This window comes from Etheostoma spectabile, chromosome 7, assembly GCF_008692095.1.
Source record: "Etheostoma spectabile isolate EspeVRDwgs_2016 chromosome 7, UIUC_Espe_1.0, whole genome shotgun sequence".
Taxonomy (NCBI): Eukaryota; Metazoa; Chordata; class Actinopteri; order Perciformes; family Percidae; genus Etheostoma; species Etheostoma spectabile.
The window spans coordinates 24,141,238-24,159,432 of NC_045739.1; the positions used below are offsets into that span (position 1 = coordinate 24,141,238).

The 18,195-nt window shown below is 44.2% G+C and overlaps 1 protein-coding gene across 1 annotated transcript; it reads left to right on the top strand.

Annotated features, from left to right (window-relative positions):
• The first annotated feature begins 275 nt into the window (after positions 1–275).
• LOC116693018 (uncharacterized) lies at positions 276–17,951 on the top strand. Its single transcript, XM_032521689.1, has 8 exons — positions 276–412; positions 2,098–3,232; positions 7,911–8,045; positions 10,792–10,966; positions 11,726–11,824; positions 14,161–14,252; positions 15,714–15,854; positions 17,802–17,951. Exons 1-8 carry the CDS (start codon positions 276–278, stop codon positions 17,919–17,921), a joined length of 2,034 nt encoding a protein of 677 aa, XP_032377580.1. The 3' UTR covers positions 17,922–17,951.
• The last annotated feature ends 244 nt before the right edge of the window (positions 17,952–18,195 follow it).

Sequence of the window (18,195 nt, forward strand, 5' to 3'; positions counted from 1 at the left end):
TGAATACAACATGAGGACAACATGAGGACAACATGAAGACAACATGAGGACAACATGAAGACAACATGAGGACAACTTGAAGACAACATGAAGACAACATGAGGACAAAACATTAAAACCTTTATTTTGAAGTATACAACCGGAAGCTGAGTGCACGCTGACGCAGACTTGGTACTTTGCTTGGCTCCCAGCACTTGTGCGTGAGTCCAGCGCGGGGTCCCCGTGCCATGTCCCTGTCCTGGCTGAGAGACTGAACCAGCTGCAGCGCGGGGCTCATGTCATCGCAGGACTTGATGAGAAAAGACTGTCTCGCAACTGGGACTCTGTCCTCGGCGTCCCTGAAGAGGAGGTTCAAGAGGAGGGTCGCTCCGCGCGCGCAGCACGATGCGGACAGCGAGTGTCAGCTGTGCAGGTGAGACCACACACACACACACACACACACACACACCACACACACACACAACACACACACACACACACACACACAACTCCCCCGGAAAGTTGGGGACTCGCTGGAAGAAGCGCAGGCTGTAGCTGCAGCTGCTGGTCCAGCTTTGGTTTGTCTTAATGATGAACCAGGACCGGGTTAGGACCCGAATCAGGAGTAGATTTACTGCCAGGTACCTGGAGGTCTTACTGAGGATTTGCATTGGTTGATGGTGCATACAAAAACAACAATATAAAATAAAATAAACAAACATTAAATACAGAAACCAATAACACATACACACATACATACACACACATATACATACACACATACATACACACACACACATATACCTACATATACATACATCCATACACACATACATACACACACACACGTATACCTACATATACATACATCCATACACACAATCACACATACATACACACATACATACAATCACACATACGCACATACATACACACATAAACCTACATTCACACATACATACATACATACAATCACACATATACACATACATACATACATACATACATACATACATCACACACACACCACACACACACATACATACATACGTACATACATACACACACATAAACACACATACACACAATCACACATACATACACACACATATACATATATGCACACACATACATACATTCACACATACAATCACATACATACACACATAAACCTACATTCACACATACATACATACAATCACACATATACACATACATACACACATACATGCATATACACACACATATACACATACATACACACATACATGCATACATACATACACACATACATACATACAATCACACATACACACACATACACACATACATACATACATACATACATACACACATACATACATACAATCACACACATACATACATACATACATATACACACACATACACACATACATACATACATACATATACACACACATATACACACACATACATACATATATACATACAATCACACATACACACACATATACATACACATATACACACACACACATACATACATACATACCAGGAATTTTGGGCCCAATGACAAAAAATCAAATTAGGTTAGTTTAATAATTTTCTATCAGTTTTTACCTGTTTATCGGGGCCCCTGTCAGTCATGGGCCCTTGGAATTGTCCTAACCTTTCCCCCCTATCCGGCGCCCCTGACACATACACACATACATACATATACAAATATGTGTATGTATGGATGACAATTTGGTCGCAAGAAACCTAAAGTTCTGAAATAGAAACTTGTTGACGGCGGGTCAAATTTGACTCGAGGACCACAGGAGGGTCGACATTTAGAACTGACCCCCAAAAAGTTGATTTAAAGTACTTTTCACTTAAAAACATCCATTGTGAAATGGCATTTTTAAAAGACTTATTTCCGGATTTTATAAATTGACATCAGATCACTCAAACAAAAAATTGATTTTAATTGGAGAATCGATTATTTTAACCCAGTCCTATTTATGCACTTTTGCTTGATTAATAACTAAGACATTCAATCCGGTGTCCAAATGACGTTCTATTGACAGATTGAGTCTTTTGGGTTTTCTGTGTCCCTCCCTCAGTAACTCACGAGTCGTGTTCCTGTGCTTCCAGGTGTTCCTTGTTTTCCAGTAGTCGCACCGTCCGTCGGATCTTGACCGCCTGCGTCCTCTCGTTCCTCGCCCTGCTGGGCTCCGTCTCCTTCGACCTCCGCTCCAACTTCGACCTGCTGCACACCGTCGAGGGCGCCTACGACGAGCTGACTTCGTGCCGGACCGCGGCGATCCTGCAGCTCGTCGGGAAGCTTCAAACCATGAGACGCGTCTTCGCCAAAGACGCGGCCAACGAGACACCGGAGGCGAGTTTTTCCGGGGTTGCGTTTCCTGCGTTCGATCGTCTCTGTGGTGAAACGGGGGGTCACAGCGATGGCCACGGGGTCCCCTGCGGTGTTGAGTCCGCTGGATTCTGCCAGGAGATGCTGTGGAGCGTTCAGGGACTTCTAAACGCTTCGTTGGATCCAAACAACACGAGCATCAACGGGACTTCGGCTCACTCCCTGGCCATCGGAAGACTTCTCGACATCTGGGGTACAGCAGAAGACACTGTAGTCCAAGTCAAGCAGAATTACAACTGGAGAGACGTCCTGTCCGCGAGACTTCTGATCAAATTCATCGAGCTCAACCGCCAGTTGATGGACTTCCCCGACGTGGCGACTCACACGGACTTCCAGCACAAGTGGACTCGCGGGCTCAGCTTCCTGGGCTTGGCCCGGGTTCTGAGCGATCGACTGAACGACTGCTGGTTGGAGAACGTAGACTTGAAGTTGAACTCCAGCCAGCGTGTGAAACATCCTCACATTTTGGACGCGAGTCTGTGGCAGATCTCCGGAGCTGGTTCGGAGCTTCTGTCCGGGTCTCACGCTGGAATCCGGGTTCTGACCGACACGCGGCGGTGCTTGTTTGATCGCGCGGTGTCCGCCCTCAGACTGGAGTCCCGATCCGTGTCCTCGGGCCTCAGCATGAAGGTCTGCCTGCTGGCCATCGCCTGCCTCATCTACCCGGTGGTGATGTTCTCGTTCAAGCAGATGACGGAGTGGATCCAGAACTACGCCCAGAGCTTGAAGGAGAAGACCGAGGACCTGAAGCGCCAGAGGCAGCTGGCGGAGGATCTGCTGCACCAGATGTTGCCGAAGTCGGTCGCCAAGCAACTCCGCCAGCAAAAACACGTCGAGGCGGAGAGCTATGAAAAGGTCGGTGTTCACTCATTCGTTTTTGCTTCTCTCATTCTGGGTCAGCATGGCTCAGGATAGTCCCGCATAGCCAGCGCTATCTCCACCGGGCTGGCTGCACCACAGATGCATTCTGGGATAGGATTGTTCTTGTGTTCTTCGTCCACAGCGATCGTTCTTCGTCCCACTAATCTGTCCCAAAAACGTCCCGGTTAGAGAGGAACTAGAGAGGATTTTTGGTTATTTAAAAATCCGATATTCCGATATATCGGCCAATGTATATTTTAAATTAAAAAATCCCCAAAACATTAGTTATTTGTAGTTATTTATGAGTTCTCACTAAAATAGTAAAATAATATGATAATTTGTTTTATTGTCACAACAAAACAAAGGAACATCAAAATATATTAAAGTTCTGATAAATAAAAACGTATAAAAATACAAACTTAAGATATGTAACTTTAACGGGGACGCTGTAGGTAGAGCTCCCTCTGGTGGCCAAACCATGCAATGCCAATACTCACCATGGTTGACCGTCCGTTTTTATTTCATTTTTTAAATATTCATTTATCAGAATCATTTATTTGTCTTTACAAATGATTGATGAGGACCCGAGGACAACATGAAGGTTAAAGGGATTATCAGCTGCTGATAATATACACATATTTATTTTTAATGCCCATGTAACTCATCCTGCAACTAAGGCAACACTAAAAACAACTGCAGTACATATGTAAACCTTAGTTAACCCTCAGGTTGTCCTCATGTTGTCCTCATGTTGTCCTCATGTTGTCAGCATGTTGTCCTCATGTTGTCCTCATGCTGTCAGCATGTTGTCCTCATGTTGTCCTCATGTTGTCCTCATACTGTCAGCATGTTGTCCTCATGTTGTCCTCATGTTGTCCTCATGTTGTCCTCATGCTGTCATCATGTTGTCTTCATGTTGTCTTCATGTTGTCAGCATGTTGTCTTCATGTTGTCCTCATGTTGTCTTCATGTTGTCCTCATGTTGTCAGCATGTTGTCCTCATGTTGTCAGCATGTTGTCTTCATGTTGTCCTCATGTTGTCAGCCTGTTGTCCTCATGTTGTCCTCATGTTGTCAGCATGTTGTCTTCATGTTGTCTTCATGTTGTCAGCATGTTGTCTTCATGTTGTCCTCATGTTGTCTTCATGTTGTCCTCATGTTGTCAGCATGTTGTCCTCATGTTGTCAGCATGTTGTCTTCATGTTGTCCTCATGTTGTCAGCATGTTGTCCTCATGTTGCCCTCATGTTGTCCTCATGTTGCCCTCATGTTGTCCTCATGTTGTCAGCATGTTGCCCTCATGTTGTCCTCATGTTGTCTCCTTGTTGTCCTCATGTTGTCCCCTTGTTGTCCTCATTTTGTCCTCATGTTGCCCTCATGTTGTCCCCTTGTTGTCCTCATGCTGCCCTCATGTTGTCCTCATGTTGTCTTGTCTTCATGTTGTCCCCATGTTACCCTCATGTTGTCCCCATGTTACCCTCATGTTGTCCCCATGTTGTCCTCATGTTGTCCCCATGTTGTCTTCATGTTGTCCCCATGTTGTCCCCATGTTACCCTCATGTTGTCCCCATGTTGTCCTCATGTTGTCCTCATGTTGTCCACATGTTGTCTTCATGTTGTCCCCATGTTGCCCTCATGTTGTCCCCATGTTGTCCTCATGTTGTCCTCATGTTGTCCCCATGTTGTCTTCATGTTGTCCTCATGTTGTCCCCATGTTGTCCTCATGTTGTCTTCATGTTGTCTTCATGTTGTCTTCATGTTGTCTTCATGTTGTCCTCATGTTGCCCTCATGTTGTCCTCATGTTGTCCTATCTCAATGTTCTTTTTAATTCCCCAAAATAACATGATTGATTCCAACGCTCTTTGCCAAGTACAAATCTCTACTTTCATTAATTTTGGGTCTTATTCTATTTTATAGCATTGTAAAACAAGTGGAAGTGTTGTTGAAATAGTATTGAGTAAAAGTTGACATATTCCAGTCTGTGATTATCATCAACATCCATTCCTTTAATTTTAGTCTCAATAATTCCTAATTTCTGCTTTTCTAACTTAAACATTAGGTATAATTTCCAGTAAATGAGGTTTATTGACCATAAATTCCAAAAATAACTGCAACACTAAAGTTAATGAGTTAGTGTTAGTTAACAAAAAAGTGACAAACATTAGAAAAAGTGTTGACAAAAACGTGATAAAAAGTTGAAAACATCAATTAAAAAGCGTCAACAAACATTTTGACTTTCAATGTGGACGGGACGACAACACGAGGGTTAAAGACAAATGGAAGAAATAGAGGACAGTGTTGGAGACAGATGAGACGAACGTTTCCCTCGACCCCCCCGTTCCCTACCAACATTAAACTGGGTAAATGTAGAGCCTGTAACGCAGCGAGGGTTGTGGGGCGCTGCTGCGAGATCTGCACACATGATGCATGAATGTGTGCGTTTCCTGCCTTTGTGGCTATTGTTGGCGTAATTACCTATAATTGCCCTGTTCCATATTCATCGCCAGATAAAACGAGTAATTCTGTGAAAATTGCGTCTGGCTTATTGAAGAGGTCTGAGCAGCTGTACCAAAAGCACTCTGCACACACACGGGGGGGGGTAGTCCTGAATAGGATCCTCGGTCTCAAACTGATCTGGAGCTCTAGGGTTTTTAAAGAGAAAACGTAGCACCCACTGATTCTTTTTCGTTTTTGTAACTAACCAGACAAGTAAAACGTGACTTGCTGGTCCCAGATGGAGGCTGCCTGGTGAAGATCTCCCTGAAATCAGAGGGGAAATGAGACAGATTCACATACAGATTGCTTTATTTACCCCCAATGGGGCAATTGAGCCTCTACAGTCCACTGAAACACACAAACATTCACATATGGGAACGTGTAACGATCCAGAAGAACACAACTAGAAGGTATTTGAAATAATAACTGAACAAAGATGATACATAATGAAAGATAAAGTGAGTGTATTACTCATATTTAACCCTTATGTTGTCCTCATGTTGTCCTCATGTTGTCCTCATGTTGTCCTCATGTTGCCCTCATGTTGTCCTCATGTTGTCCTCATGTTGTCTTCATGTTGTCCTTATGTTGTCCTCATGTTGTCCTCATGTTGTCCTCATGTTGTCTTCATGTTGTCTTCATGTTGCCTTCATGTTGTCTTCATGTTGTCTTCATGTTGTCCTCATGTTGCCCTCATGTTGTCTTCATGTTGTCTTCATGTTGCCCTCATGTTGTCCTCATGCTGTCCTTATGTTGTCTTCATGTTGCCCTCATGTTGTCCTCATGCTGTCCTTATGTTGTATTCATGTTGCCCTCATGTTGTCCTCATGCTGTCCTTATGTTGTCTTCATGTTGTCCTCATGCTGTCCTTATGCTGTCCTTATGTTGTCTTCATGTTGTCCTCATGCTGTCCTTATGTTGTATTCATGTTGCCCTCATGTTGTCCTCATGCTGTCCTTATGTTGTCTTCATGTTGTCTTCATGTTGTCCTCATGTTGTCTTCATGTTGCCCTCATGTTGCCCTCATGTTGTCTTCATGTTGCCCTCATGTTGTCTTCATGTTGCCCTCATGTTGTCCTCATGTTGTCTTCATGTTGTCTTCATGTTGCCCTCATGTTGTCCTCATGTTGTCTTCATGTTGTCTTCATGTTGCCCTCATGTTGTCCTCATGTTGCCTTCATGTTGTCCTCATGTTGTCCTCATGTTGTCCTCATGTTGTCCTCATGTTGCCCTCATGTTGTCTTCATGTTGTCTTCATGTTGCCCTCATGTTGTCCTCATGCTGTCCTTATGTTGTCTTCATGTTGCCCTCATGTTGTCCTCATGTTGTCTTCATGTTGCCCTCATGTTGTCTTCATGTTGCCCTCATGTTGTCTTCATGTTGTCCCCATGTTACCCTCATGTTGTCCTCATGTTGCCCTCATGTTGCCCTCATGTTGTCTTCATGTTGCCCTCATGTTGTCTTCATGTTGTCTTCATGTTGTCCTCATGTTGTCCTCATGTTGTCCTCATGTTGTCCTCATGTTGTCCACATGTTGTCCTCATGTTGTCCTATATCAATGTCCTTTTTAATTCCCCAAAATAACATGATTGATTCCAACGCTCTTTGCCAAGTACAAATCTCTACTTTCATTAATTTTGGGTCTTATTATATTTTATAGCATTGTAAAACAAATTTGGAAGTGTTGTTGAAATAGTATTGAGTAAAAGTTGACATATTCCAGTCTGTGATTATCATCAACATCCATTCCTTTAATTTTAGTCTCAATAATTCCTAATTTCTGCTTTTCTTACTCAAACATTAGGTATAATTTCCTACAAATGAGGTTTATTGACCATAAATTCAAAAAAATACCTGGAAAACTAAAGTTAATAAGTTAGTGTTACGCAGGGTTGAAAAAGTGGAAAAAGCTTTAAAAGTGTTGAAGAAAAAGGGATAAAAACATAAGAAAAAGGTAAAAAAAAATAGATATAAAGCATCAACAAAAGTGCTGATTTTCAATTTTGACGGGAAGACAACACAAGGGTTCAGAGGGTTTTTTGATGAATAATTATCCTAACAAGGATAGGATTGTAGTGTTGGACTGCGTTAGTTTTTTAACTGTATATATATATATATTTTTTTTTTTGTCCAGTTCTGTCCAGTCCAACCGACCCCGTCCCTGCATTTTGTTCCAGGTTACCATATTTTTCTCGGACATTGTGGGCTTCACCTCCATCTCTGCGTCCTGCGCTCCTCTGCAAGTGGTGGAGATGCTCAACAACCTCTACATGTGCTTCGACACGCGCATCGACTCCTACAACGTCTACAAGGTAAACACGAAACGTCACACACACACACACACACACACACACACACACACACCACTCTGCCTTTTCCCCCCCAAAATTACACTTTTTAAAAAGGCGTTTTCTCGTCCAGTCCTCTTCAAAATACACCAAACACGTGGACAGTGTTGGGCAAGTTACTTCCACAATGTAGTACATTATAGATTACTAGTTACTCCATTTGAGAGTAATTAGTTATAGTACTATATTCCTGTGTCTGAATTGTAATGCGTTACACAGTTTTTAAGTTTCTCTCACCAAAATAACACGTAACAAGTTTGACTCGGCAGCGAGGTTGTGAACTTTACCACCAGATCAACAACGTCTCCTCTTTATTCACATCGTAGATTATTCATAAGATTTTGTATAATAATATGAGTATGCAAAGAAGTGTAGCTAAAGCTATTAAAAAAAAAGTTAAGTAAAACGTACAATAGGCAAGCAGGAGATAATTCAAATACTCGATTAAAAAGTAGGAACCTTACAGTTACACTCACGGCTTTCTTATTCCTGTGAAGAAATGTTTCGCGGTGTTGATGAATTTGACCGGTTTACAAAAACTTTCTGTATCAGAAAAGAACGTTGAAAAAATTGACAAATGTTGAAAAAAACAAAAAAAAGCAGGGGAAAAGTCAACAAAAACATTCTTTCTTTTTTTTTAACGCTGAAAAAGCTACCAAAAAAATTGGAAAAAGTGACAAAAAACCCATCTAAAACATTGGAAAAAGCGACTGAGAAACTGTTGACTAAAAAAATGACTAAAAAACGAGTAAAAAAGTGACAAATAAATTGGAATAAAATTGACAAAATCGTTGAGAAAAGTGTAGAAAAAAGACAAAAGTTGACGGGAAGACAACACAAGGGTTAAAAAATAAAAATAAAACACTAAATGTTGCGTTAAAATGCGTTGTAACTCGCGTTACTGAGATTGTAACGAGTATAGTATTGCCGAAATTGAATTAGTAATGCGTTATATTACTAGTACACACCACTGTACTCCCAACACTGCTTGTGGACCAAGAGAAAAGGGACAGCGTTCTTTTTGGGTTCATATTGTCCATTTACTTGAAAGATGACTCGGTTCTGGTCCACTACAGCGCTGATAGGGCTTCAGGGGCGTGGCCTCAGGGGCCTCAGGGGCGGGGGTCTCAGGGGCCTCAGGGCGGGGTCCTCAGGGTCTCAGGGGCGGGCCTCAGGGGCGGGGTCTCAGGGGCCTCAGGGCGGGGCCTCAGGGCCAGGGGCCTCAGGGGCGGGGTCTCAGGGGCCTCAGGGCTGGGGTCTCAGGGGCATCAGGGCGGGGCCTCAGGGGCGGGGTCTCAGGGGCCTCAGGGCGGGGTCTCAGGGGCCTCAGGGCGGGTCTCAGGGCCTCAGGGACGGGGTCTCAGGGCCTCAGGTGGCGGGGTCTCAGGGGCCTCAGGGGCGGAGCCTCAGGGGCGGGGTCTCAGGGGCCTCAGGGACGGGGCCTCAGGGGCCCGGGTGGGGCGGACTTTGAGACCTTTAACATATGCACATGTACTGTTTGAGTTGTGGAGAAATGACGGAGAAGACGTCATACATGACAAATCCCGTGACTTCAGATTGAATGCAGCTTTAGTCACACAGTGAACAGACTTCCATTAAAGGAAGAAGAATGGTTGACACGCAATCAGATGCTTTGCTCAAAGATTCTTAATGAATGTAGAATCAACACATCCTTTATAGTCTTTAGGACCTCCTTTGGAACCACTTTCCGACCTCATCCTCCACTCAGATTCCCCATCCTCAGAGGTACACCACGCCTTGTGCGCCGTCACGATAACACCTAAGGTTATTTCGCTCTGAAGTGGTTTTTCGGCTCCGTCCGTAGGATTCCCCCCCCCCCTTCCATCTGGATTGGACCTTCTCCACGCACAGGCCCTGGCATTCCACGAACCTTCGTTTCCAAACCGTTCCTTCTCATGACTCCTTTGGAGAAGATTAAAAAAAAAAAAAAAATAAATTGATAATCAGATGGATATCACTTCAGATGTGATACATAATAAAATTTCAATGAATTGAATTAGTCATAACCTCGGTGTGCACAGCAGAGGGAGGAGGGACGGGGAAGAGGAGAGAGAGAGGGGGGAGAGAGAGAGAGAGAGGGGAGAGAGGAGAGTGGAGAGAGAGGGAGAGAGGCAGAGAGAGGAGAGAGAGAGGAGAAGAGAGAGAGAGAGAGGGGAAGGAGAAGTTAAAGGAGTAGGATTGAGGAAGGGGACATAAGAGTGGAGACAGAGAGGAGGGGGAGGGGAGGAGAGAGAGAGGAGGTGGAGAGGGCGAAGGGAGGGAAAGAAGAGAGGGGGGGAGAGAGAGGGAGAGAGATGAGAGAGGGGTGGGTGAGAGGAGAGTAGAGAGAGATGAGAGAGAAGAGAGTGAGAGGAGATGGGAGAGACAGAGAGAGAGAGAGAGAGAGGTGAGAGAGAGAGGGAGAGAAGAACAAACCCACAGACACCAGAGAGGCACATGAACAGTCCTTGTTAAATAAATCTTGGTTTCATTACAAACGAAAACAGACCATGTGTGACGCGCCCTAAAAGTCAGCACCTATTTCCTAAGATTTGGAAATAAGTATATAAATAAATAAAAATGCTCTCTGATTCGGCACCTCCTTCCGTTCATGCATAAGAGGAATATATCCATCCCCCCCCCATGCAGCTCCCCTCCCAACGTGAACCACTTCCGCTCCTGACTTTGCGTAACATTTCCCTCCCACCAGGTGGAGACCATCGGGGATGCGTACATGGTGGTGAGCGGTCTGCCGGAGAGGAACGGCGACCGGCACGCCGACGAGATCGCCAAGATGGCGCTGGACCTGGTAGCAGCCGTCAGACAGGTGTCCGTCCCTCACATGCCCGACCACAGGCTGGAGCTCCGAGCCGGCATCCACACCGGTGAGAGACGCTCCCTGTAGGACGCACCAGGTCCGGTTGGTGCTGGTCTCACATTAACAGCGGCCTGCCTTGCTGCACCGTCCCAATCCTTTATTTATTTAATTTAAATTAGATACTTTTGTTTGACTCCTTTTTACTTAAAAATGTGTGTTTTTCTCCAGCCCTGTTGCGTTGTTTGATGGGTATTTTCTAATAATCACCCTTAGTTCGTTAGCCAAATCTTTCTTTCCAGTACTCAACAGAAGACCGGAGACCAGGTGAAATTATTCTTGCTGCAAGGGAAGCCTCTGTGTCACCTCTGTGTCACCTCTGTGTCACCTCTGTGTCACCTCTGTGTCACCTCTGAGCAACTTCCAAAATCTTTATTGCATGAGTGAAGTGACAGATTTACAACCGTGGGAGTGTCGTTGGTCTAATGTGTGTGCGCTACATGAAGCAGTTGGATGCAGAGTCTGCAGTCCATGCCTGAACACACACACACACACACACACACACACACACATAGACATATAAACTAAGATACACACAAACTGAGGTACACACAGACCCTTCTGCACAGAAACTCAGGCCTGAATTTCTGTGCTACCAAGGTTGTAACCATGTATAAGATATTGTGTCAGACAGTAATTACTCAAATGAAAACATATTCATAACCATATATGAGTTCACATCACACATCTAGTATTTTAAACATAACAGGCTCTCTAACAGTTGTGGTAGGGTTCAAGCCTCCTGCCTTTTTCTCTCCTTGTCCTGCAGGTCCGTGTGTGGCGGGAATAGTCGGCTACAAGATGCCGAGATACTGTCTGTTTGGAGACACCGTCAACACGGCGTCCAGGATGGAGTCCACCAGCCTGCGTGCGTGTTGCTACACACACCTAACACACCAAACACACAAACACACAAACACACAAACATACAAACACAGTCATCTGTGTGCACATGTGTTTTATTCATTTGCACTGTCCACTTTTTAAATATACAGCAGCTAGAATACGTTGACACCCCCCGGGCTAAAGGTGATTAAAAAGAGGAAAAAAAAAACATCTTTTGGAAATTGATCTTAATGCTTTAATTCAAAAAATCCAACCTTTTAAGGACAACAATTTCTTTGTGAATGAATAATGTATCGTGAATAAATCAAATGCTCTTCCTTAAAATACAGGGGGCGATAATATACACCCCCCTATGTTAAAATACAGGGGCAAAGTATACAACCCCCTATGGTTAAAATACAGGGGGTGGGGGGGGGGGGGGGGAGTGGGTCAGTGCATATGTGAGTTCAGGGGTGAGTTCAGGGTGGTGTTAGGCCTTCGGGAAGAAACTGTTCTTGAGTCTGTTGGTCCGTGCTCTGATGCACCTGTAGCGCCTCCTGAGGGCAACAGGTCAAACAGATCAGAGCCGGGGTGGAGCTGTCCTTTATGATGTTCTCTGCTCTGCTGAGGGAGCGGGAGTGTAGATGTCCGTCAGGGAGGGAGAGGGCAGCCGGTGATCTTCTGTGCTGACCTTACAACCCTCTGCAGCCTCTCCCTGTCTGCCACGGTGCAGCTGCCGTACCATACTGTGATGCAGTAGTCAGCAGGCTCTCGATGGACATACCCCCCTATGTTAAAATACAGGGGGCATAAGTATACACCCCCCTATGTTAAAATACAGGGGGCATAAGTATACACCCCCCTATGTTAAAATACAGGGGGCATAAGTATACACCCCCTATGTTAAAATACAGGGCATAAGTATACACCCCCCTATGTTAAAATACAGGGGGCATAAGTATACACCCCCCTATGTTAAAATACAGGGGCATAAGTATACACCCCCCTATGTTAAATACAGGGGCATAAGTATACACCCCCCTATGTTAAAATACGGGGCAGGGGCATAAGTATACACCCCCCTATGTTAAAATACAGGGGCATAATATACACCCCCCTATGTTAAAATACAGGGGCATAGTATACACCCCCCTATGTTAAAATACAGGAGCATAAGTATACACCCCTATGTTAAAATACAGGGCATAAGTATACACCCCCTATGTTAAATACAGGGGCATAAGTATACACCCCCTATGTTAAAATACAGGGGCATAAGTATACACCCCCCCTATTTAAAATACAGGGGCATAAGTATACACCCCCCTATGTTAAATACAGGGCATAAGTATACACCCCCTATGTTAAAATACAGGGGCATAAGTATACACCCCCTATGTTAAAAACAGGGCATAAGTAACACCCCCCTATGTTAAAATACGGGGGGAAATAAGTATAACACCCCCCTATGTTAAATACAGGGGAATAGTATACACCCCCCTATGTTAAAATACAGGGCATAAGTATACACCCCCCTATGTTAAAATACAGGGGCATAAGTATACACCCCCTATGTTAAAAAACAGGGCATAAGTAAACACCCCCCTATGTTAAAATACAGGGGCATAAGTATACACCCCCCCTATGTTAAAATACAGGGGAATAAGTATACACCCCCCTATGTTAAATACAGGGGCATAAGTATACACCCCCCTATGTTAAAATACAGGGGCATAAGTATACACCCCCCCAATAATCAAACTTGGCCAGTGCAACCCACCTTAAAATGCCATGTGATGCCATGTTCAACTGCTACACTGCGGTGCCCTGCTACGTCCTGCTACGTCCTGCTGTGCCTTGTAATGCCGCACAGCGTCCTGCTATGCCATGAACTACTACAAAGAACTGCTACAACTACTAATTTTTCTATTTTTGTTATTGCCACTCTTCATTCTAACCCCAACCGCCCGTCGACACCGCCTACCAGAGCCTGGGTCTGACCGGGTTTTCTGCCTAAAAGGAAGTTTTTCCTCGCCACTGTCGCACTGTTGCTTGCTCTGGAGGAAACTACTAGACCTGTTGGGTCCTTGTAAATTATAGAGTGTGGTCTATCTGTAAAGTGTCTTGAGATAACTCTTGTTATGAATTGATACTATAAATAAAATTGAATTGAATTAAAACTCTATTATAATTTCCTTTACATAAATAAAGACATTTGAAACCTAACTTGATGCAGAAAAGACAACTTGTTGCTGAAAAAGTGTTAAATATGCTCAAAAGTGGAGATCTCAACCCCCCCCCCCCCCATGAACCCAGAGTTACACCCTTGCTGAATTGACTTTGGCCAAACCACAGTGTGTGTTGTTGTTTGTGTGTCAGCTCAAAGGATCCACACCAGTTCGGAGACCTACTTGGCTCTGATCAAAGACAACGCCTACGAGCTGCAGCTCCGCGGAGAGATCGAGGTCAAGGTAAGAAGATCCCGGCCGAGCCCCCAAACTCCTTTACAGCGTAGCATTGAGGCCTCAAACCTTTAGGTTTCTTATCACATCGAGGAAGCTTTGGATCCTTCTCTACGGCCGGATGAAAATAATACTAATACTAAAAATGTAAAATCACTAAATTCAGTCACAGTTTTCATATTCTATGTCATGTCCCAGGACAGTTTTTTTATTCATAAAGGTTACAAAATTAAAGGGTCCGTTCACACAAATCCACATTGACTTCTCACACAGTCAAAGTACTGTCTACTCTTCTTAATTTTTTAGTTTTAGTTTTTTTTGCAACAGGTTGTGAGATTCGGGTTGCCTTCACACAGTTTGGTCCGTTTTAACCGAACCCTGGAGCGTTTGACCAGATAGTCCGGTTGGTTTGGGGGGCGGTGTGAAAGCTCATCCGAACGGGGGTCTCTGTTCGTTACTGAGTCCTCTACAATGATGATGATGATGATGATGAAACCTTTATTGCCCGAGTGGAATTTGTTTTACACTCAAGGGAGCCGCATTTAACCATTAAGCACATACAGTAAAACAGTAAAAGGGTAAATAACCATAGACAATAAAAGACAATAAAAACCACACCAACATCCTGCAGCAATGACGACAACAACAACAATGCAGCACTGGTGGTGACATGCGATCATCAGTCCAATGGCTAAGATGATTTAATAAATAATTAAAATACAAGTCGTGGACCAAACAAGTCGTGGACCAAAAAACAGAACATCTATTCAACTTTGCACACAATTTAAAGACTTTTAAATGATTTAAGGGACGATATCTTTAAGGGAACAAGCCGACTTATTGGGACTTTAGCGTATTCACTGTGTCCCCCAAAGCTAGATAAGTCCTTACACACCCTTCTCCTCTCCGTGCGTGTCGTAACTAGGTCCGGCGTACCCACCGTTAGCCTAGCTTAGCACACATCCTGCAGGTACCAACTAGGCTACTGCACCCAAAAAGTCACCAAATAACGCCAACTTGTTCCTGTTAACATGTTGTGATTTGTGTAGTCACAGCTTCTACAGAAACACCGAGGCAGAACCAGGAAACCCAAGACTTCATAAATCTGGTGTTGCTCCGTTACTTCTGAGACCAGAAGCGTCGAGTTTCACTCAGATATTCTGTCCAATAGACGAGCGACGTTTCCACCGTGTGACATTTGTTTACAACGTTTGGAAGTACAGTTTGAATGCAACTTTACCCCCAAAACGCTCAGGTGTGAAAGCAGCGTTAGTCTTGGATGGATGGGTATCGTTAAAAACGTGGCGTACAAAACCAAAACCATCCGGATGGCTTTTGTGTTTTTGTTGATTTGGGGTGAACGGACCTTTCAAGTTGGATTTCTCCTTATTAGTTATCTCTCTGACGGGTTGGTAGCCACGCCCGCTGAGTGTCCCTGTCCCTCTCTTGTGTCCTTGCGTCTCGTGCCAGGGTAAAGGCAAGATGAACACCTACTGGTTGATCGGCCATAAGAACTACAGCGTGCAGAACGACAGTCTGGTCTGCCACTGGAACCCCAACAAGGCCAGAAAGAAGAAGACGGTGGTCGGCGCCGATGTCTCCGGGGACAACGTGAGTCCAACTTCTCCCATGTGTTCATACCATTAAAGGCTGATTTATGCTCGTATGTTGCTCTTCGCCAGTGGTTCCCAAACTTTTTCAGCTCAAGACCCAAAAGAGAAATTTGGTGTCTGGGACCCAAAATTACACCCTGAATCATGGTAACATCTACATTTCTAAACTGTGGACAAAAGACGGAACAAAACCATGAATTTAAATGTATATGAAGTATATTTATTCCATTATAAAAGTAACCAAAAACAGAAAAGGGCTCTATTCTCCTTTCTGTGTCTCACCCCTTTCTCAACTCATGTTCTCATCCCCCCCCCCCCCCCCCCATCGTCCATCAGTACCCACACCAACGTTTGTTTAAATAAAGCTGACTTGAATTTAATGAGATGTATGTGTCTAGTTGAAGATATCAACCAGCTGATCTAGTCCAAGTTCGGTTTTTGAAAGTGCCCCATTCTGATGTCATGCTGAGCATTTAGTCTGTTCTCTGCCAATTGGCGACCCAGTAAAACGGGTCTGCGACCCATTTTGGGTCCCGGCCCTAAGTTTGGGAAACATTGCCCTACTCTACGCAGAGCCTTAACCCTCCTGGTGTCCTCGGGTCAAATTTGACCCATTTTCAACGAGTTTCTATCAGAAATCTGGGTTTCCGTGGCCGGGTTGGGTCAGTGGTGGAGCGGGCGCACGTGTATTGAGAGGTTTATTAGATTAGATTAGATTAGATTAGATTAGATTCAACTTTATTGTCATTACACAGGTACAAGGCAACGAATGCAGTTTGGGTCTAACCAGAAGGTCAATAGCAGCAGGTGCAGGATATACACTGGTTCCATAAGTGCAGGACATGGATATGTACTGGATAAATAAAGAGATGAATACTATTATAAACAGAGTTTTACAGATAGATTTGTCCTATGAATATAATGTATAGATAACTACTAATTATGAGCAAGATTTACAGCTGGATGTGTACTGAATATAATATACAGGTGGATATTACCATAAGTAGAATTTTTACAGATATGTACAATGGGAGTATCGTTATGCCTCGACGCAGAGGTCCAGGGTTTGAATCCGACCTGTGACCATTACCTGCAGGTCTCTCCCCCCCCCCCCCCCCCCCCCTTCCCCTTTCTCACCTAATTGTCCTGTCAAAGATTAAAGGCGGAAAAGCCCAAAAAATCTTTAAAAAAAAGAAATTTGGGTTTCCTTCTACCAAATTGTAAAAGAAAATAGCGTGGATGGTTCCACACAACGATCCTCACAAGTTAAGTAACTGATCAGTTCACTAAGTTTATTGAATTTGGGTGTTTTTATTTAATATCATAGCATTTTAAGACGAAAAAAAAGATTTAAGACACTGAAAAAAGGGATCCGACCTGCAGCCCTCTGCTGCGTGTCACCACCCCCCCCCCCCCCCCCCCCCATCTGTCTCCACATTTCCTGTCCATCCTCTGTCACTATCAAATAAAAGAAAAAAGCCCTTCAAAAATCTTTAACCTTCACGTTCTCTTTGTCATATTTGACCCGTTTTCAAAGTTTTTTTTAATATCTGAAATAAAGGAAGTGGGTGAAAAATGTTGGGGAAAAGCTGCGAAACCAATGAAAAAAAACATCAGAAAATACCAAAAACTTTGTAAAAAAATCTTTGTAAAAAGCAACAAAAACGTTGAGATAAGGTGTAAAAATTAAATTTCTGGTCACAGGACAGACAACACAAGGGTTAAAAAGATCTGATTGGATGATTATTGACTAAATGATTTTAAGTGAAGAACTGAGTAAGTTTTTTTTAATCTTTTCTGAAATTGTATGACATGTTATCTACATGTATATATGTATATGTGTATATACATATATATATATATATACAGTATATATATATGTATATGTATATATGTGTGTATATGTATGTCATGAGTTGCCCTGACATACGTACCTCTGTGCCAGTCATCAGTGACGGGGCAGAGCCTCAGTGAGACCACCACCCCCCCCGTCTCCCTTCCCTCCTCAGTGTTGACCCGACCCGCCGCCCCCCCCCACTGCTGCGGACCGACCGGCCCGGTCTGAGTACGGCGGCCCACGTGGAGCACTACAGCGGCGGCACCCTGGGGTCCATGATCGGGGGGCTGCAGGAATGACACCCCCCCCCCCCCCCCCCCCCCCCAACACCCCCCAACACCACCCCACGTATAGGAGCAGCTTCAGATCCAGACCTGGAACCGGCTCGGACCGGACCACGGGACCGCCGACCCACCCGGGGGAATGACAGCGATGCGGTTGTCGTGGGTGGGGTAATAACGGCTGAATAACGCGATTACTTGTCACATTAAAGGAATAGTAC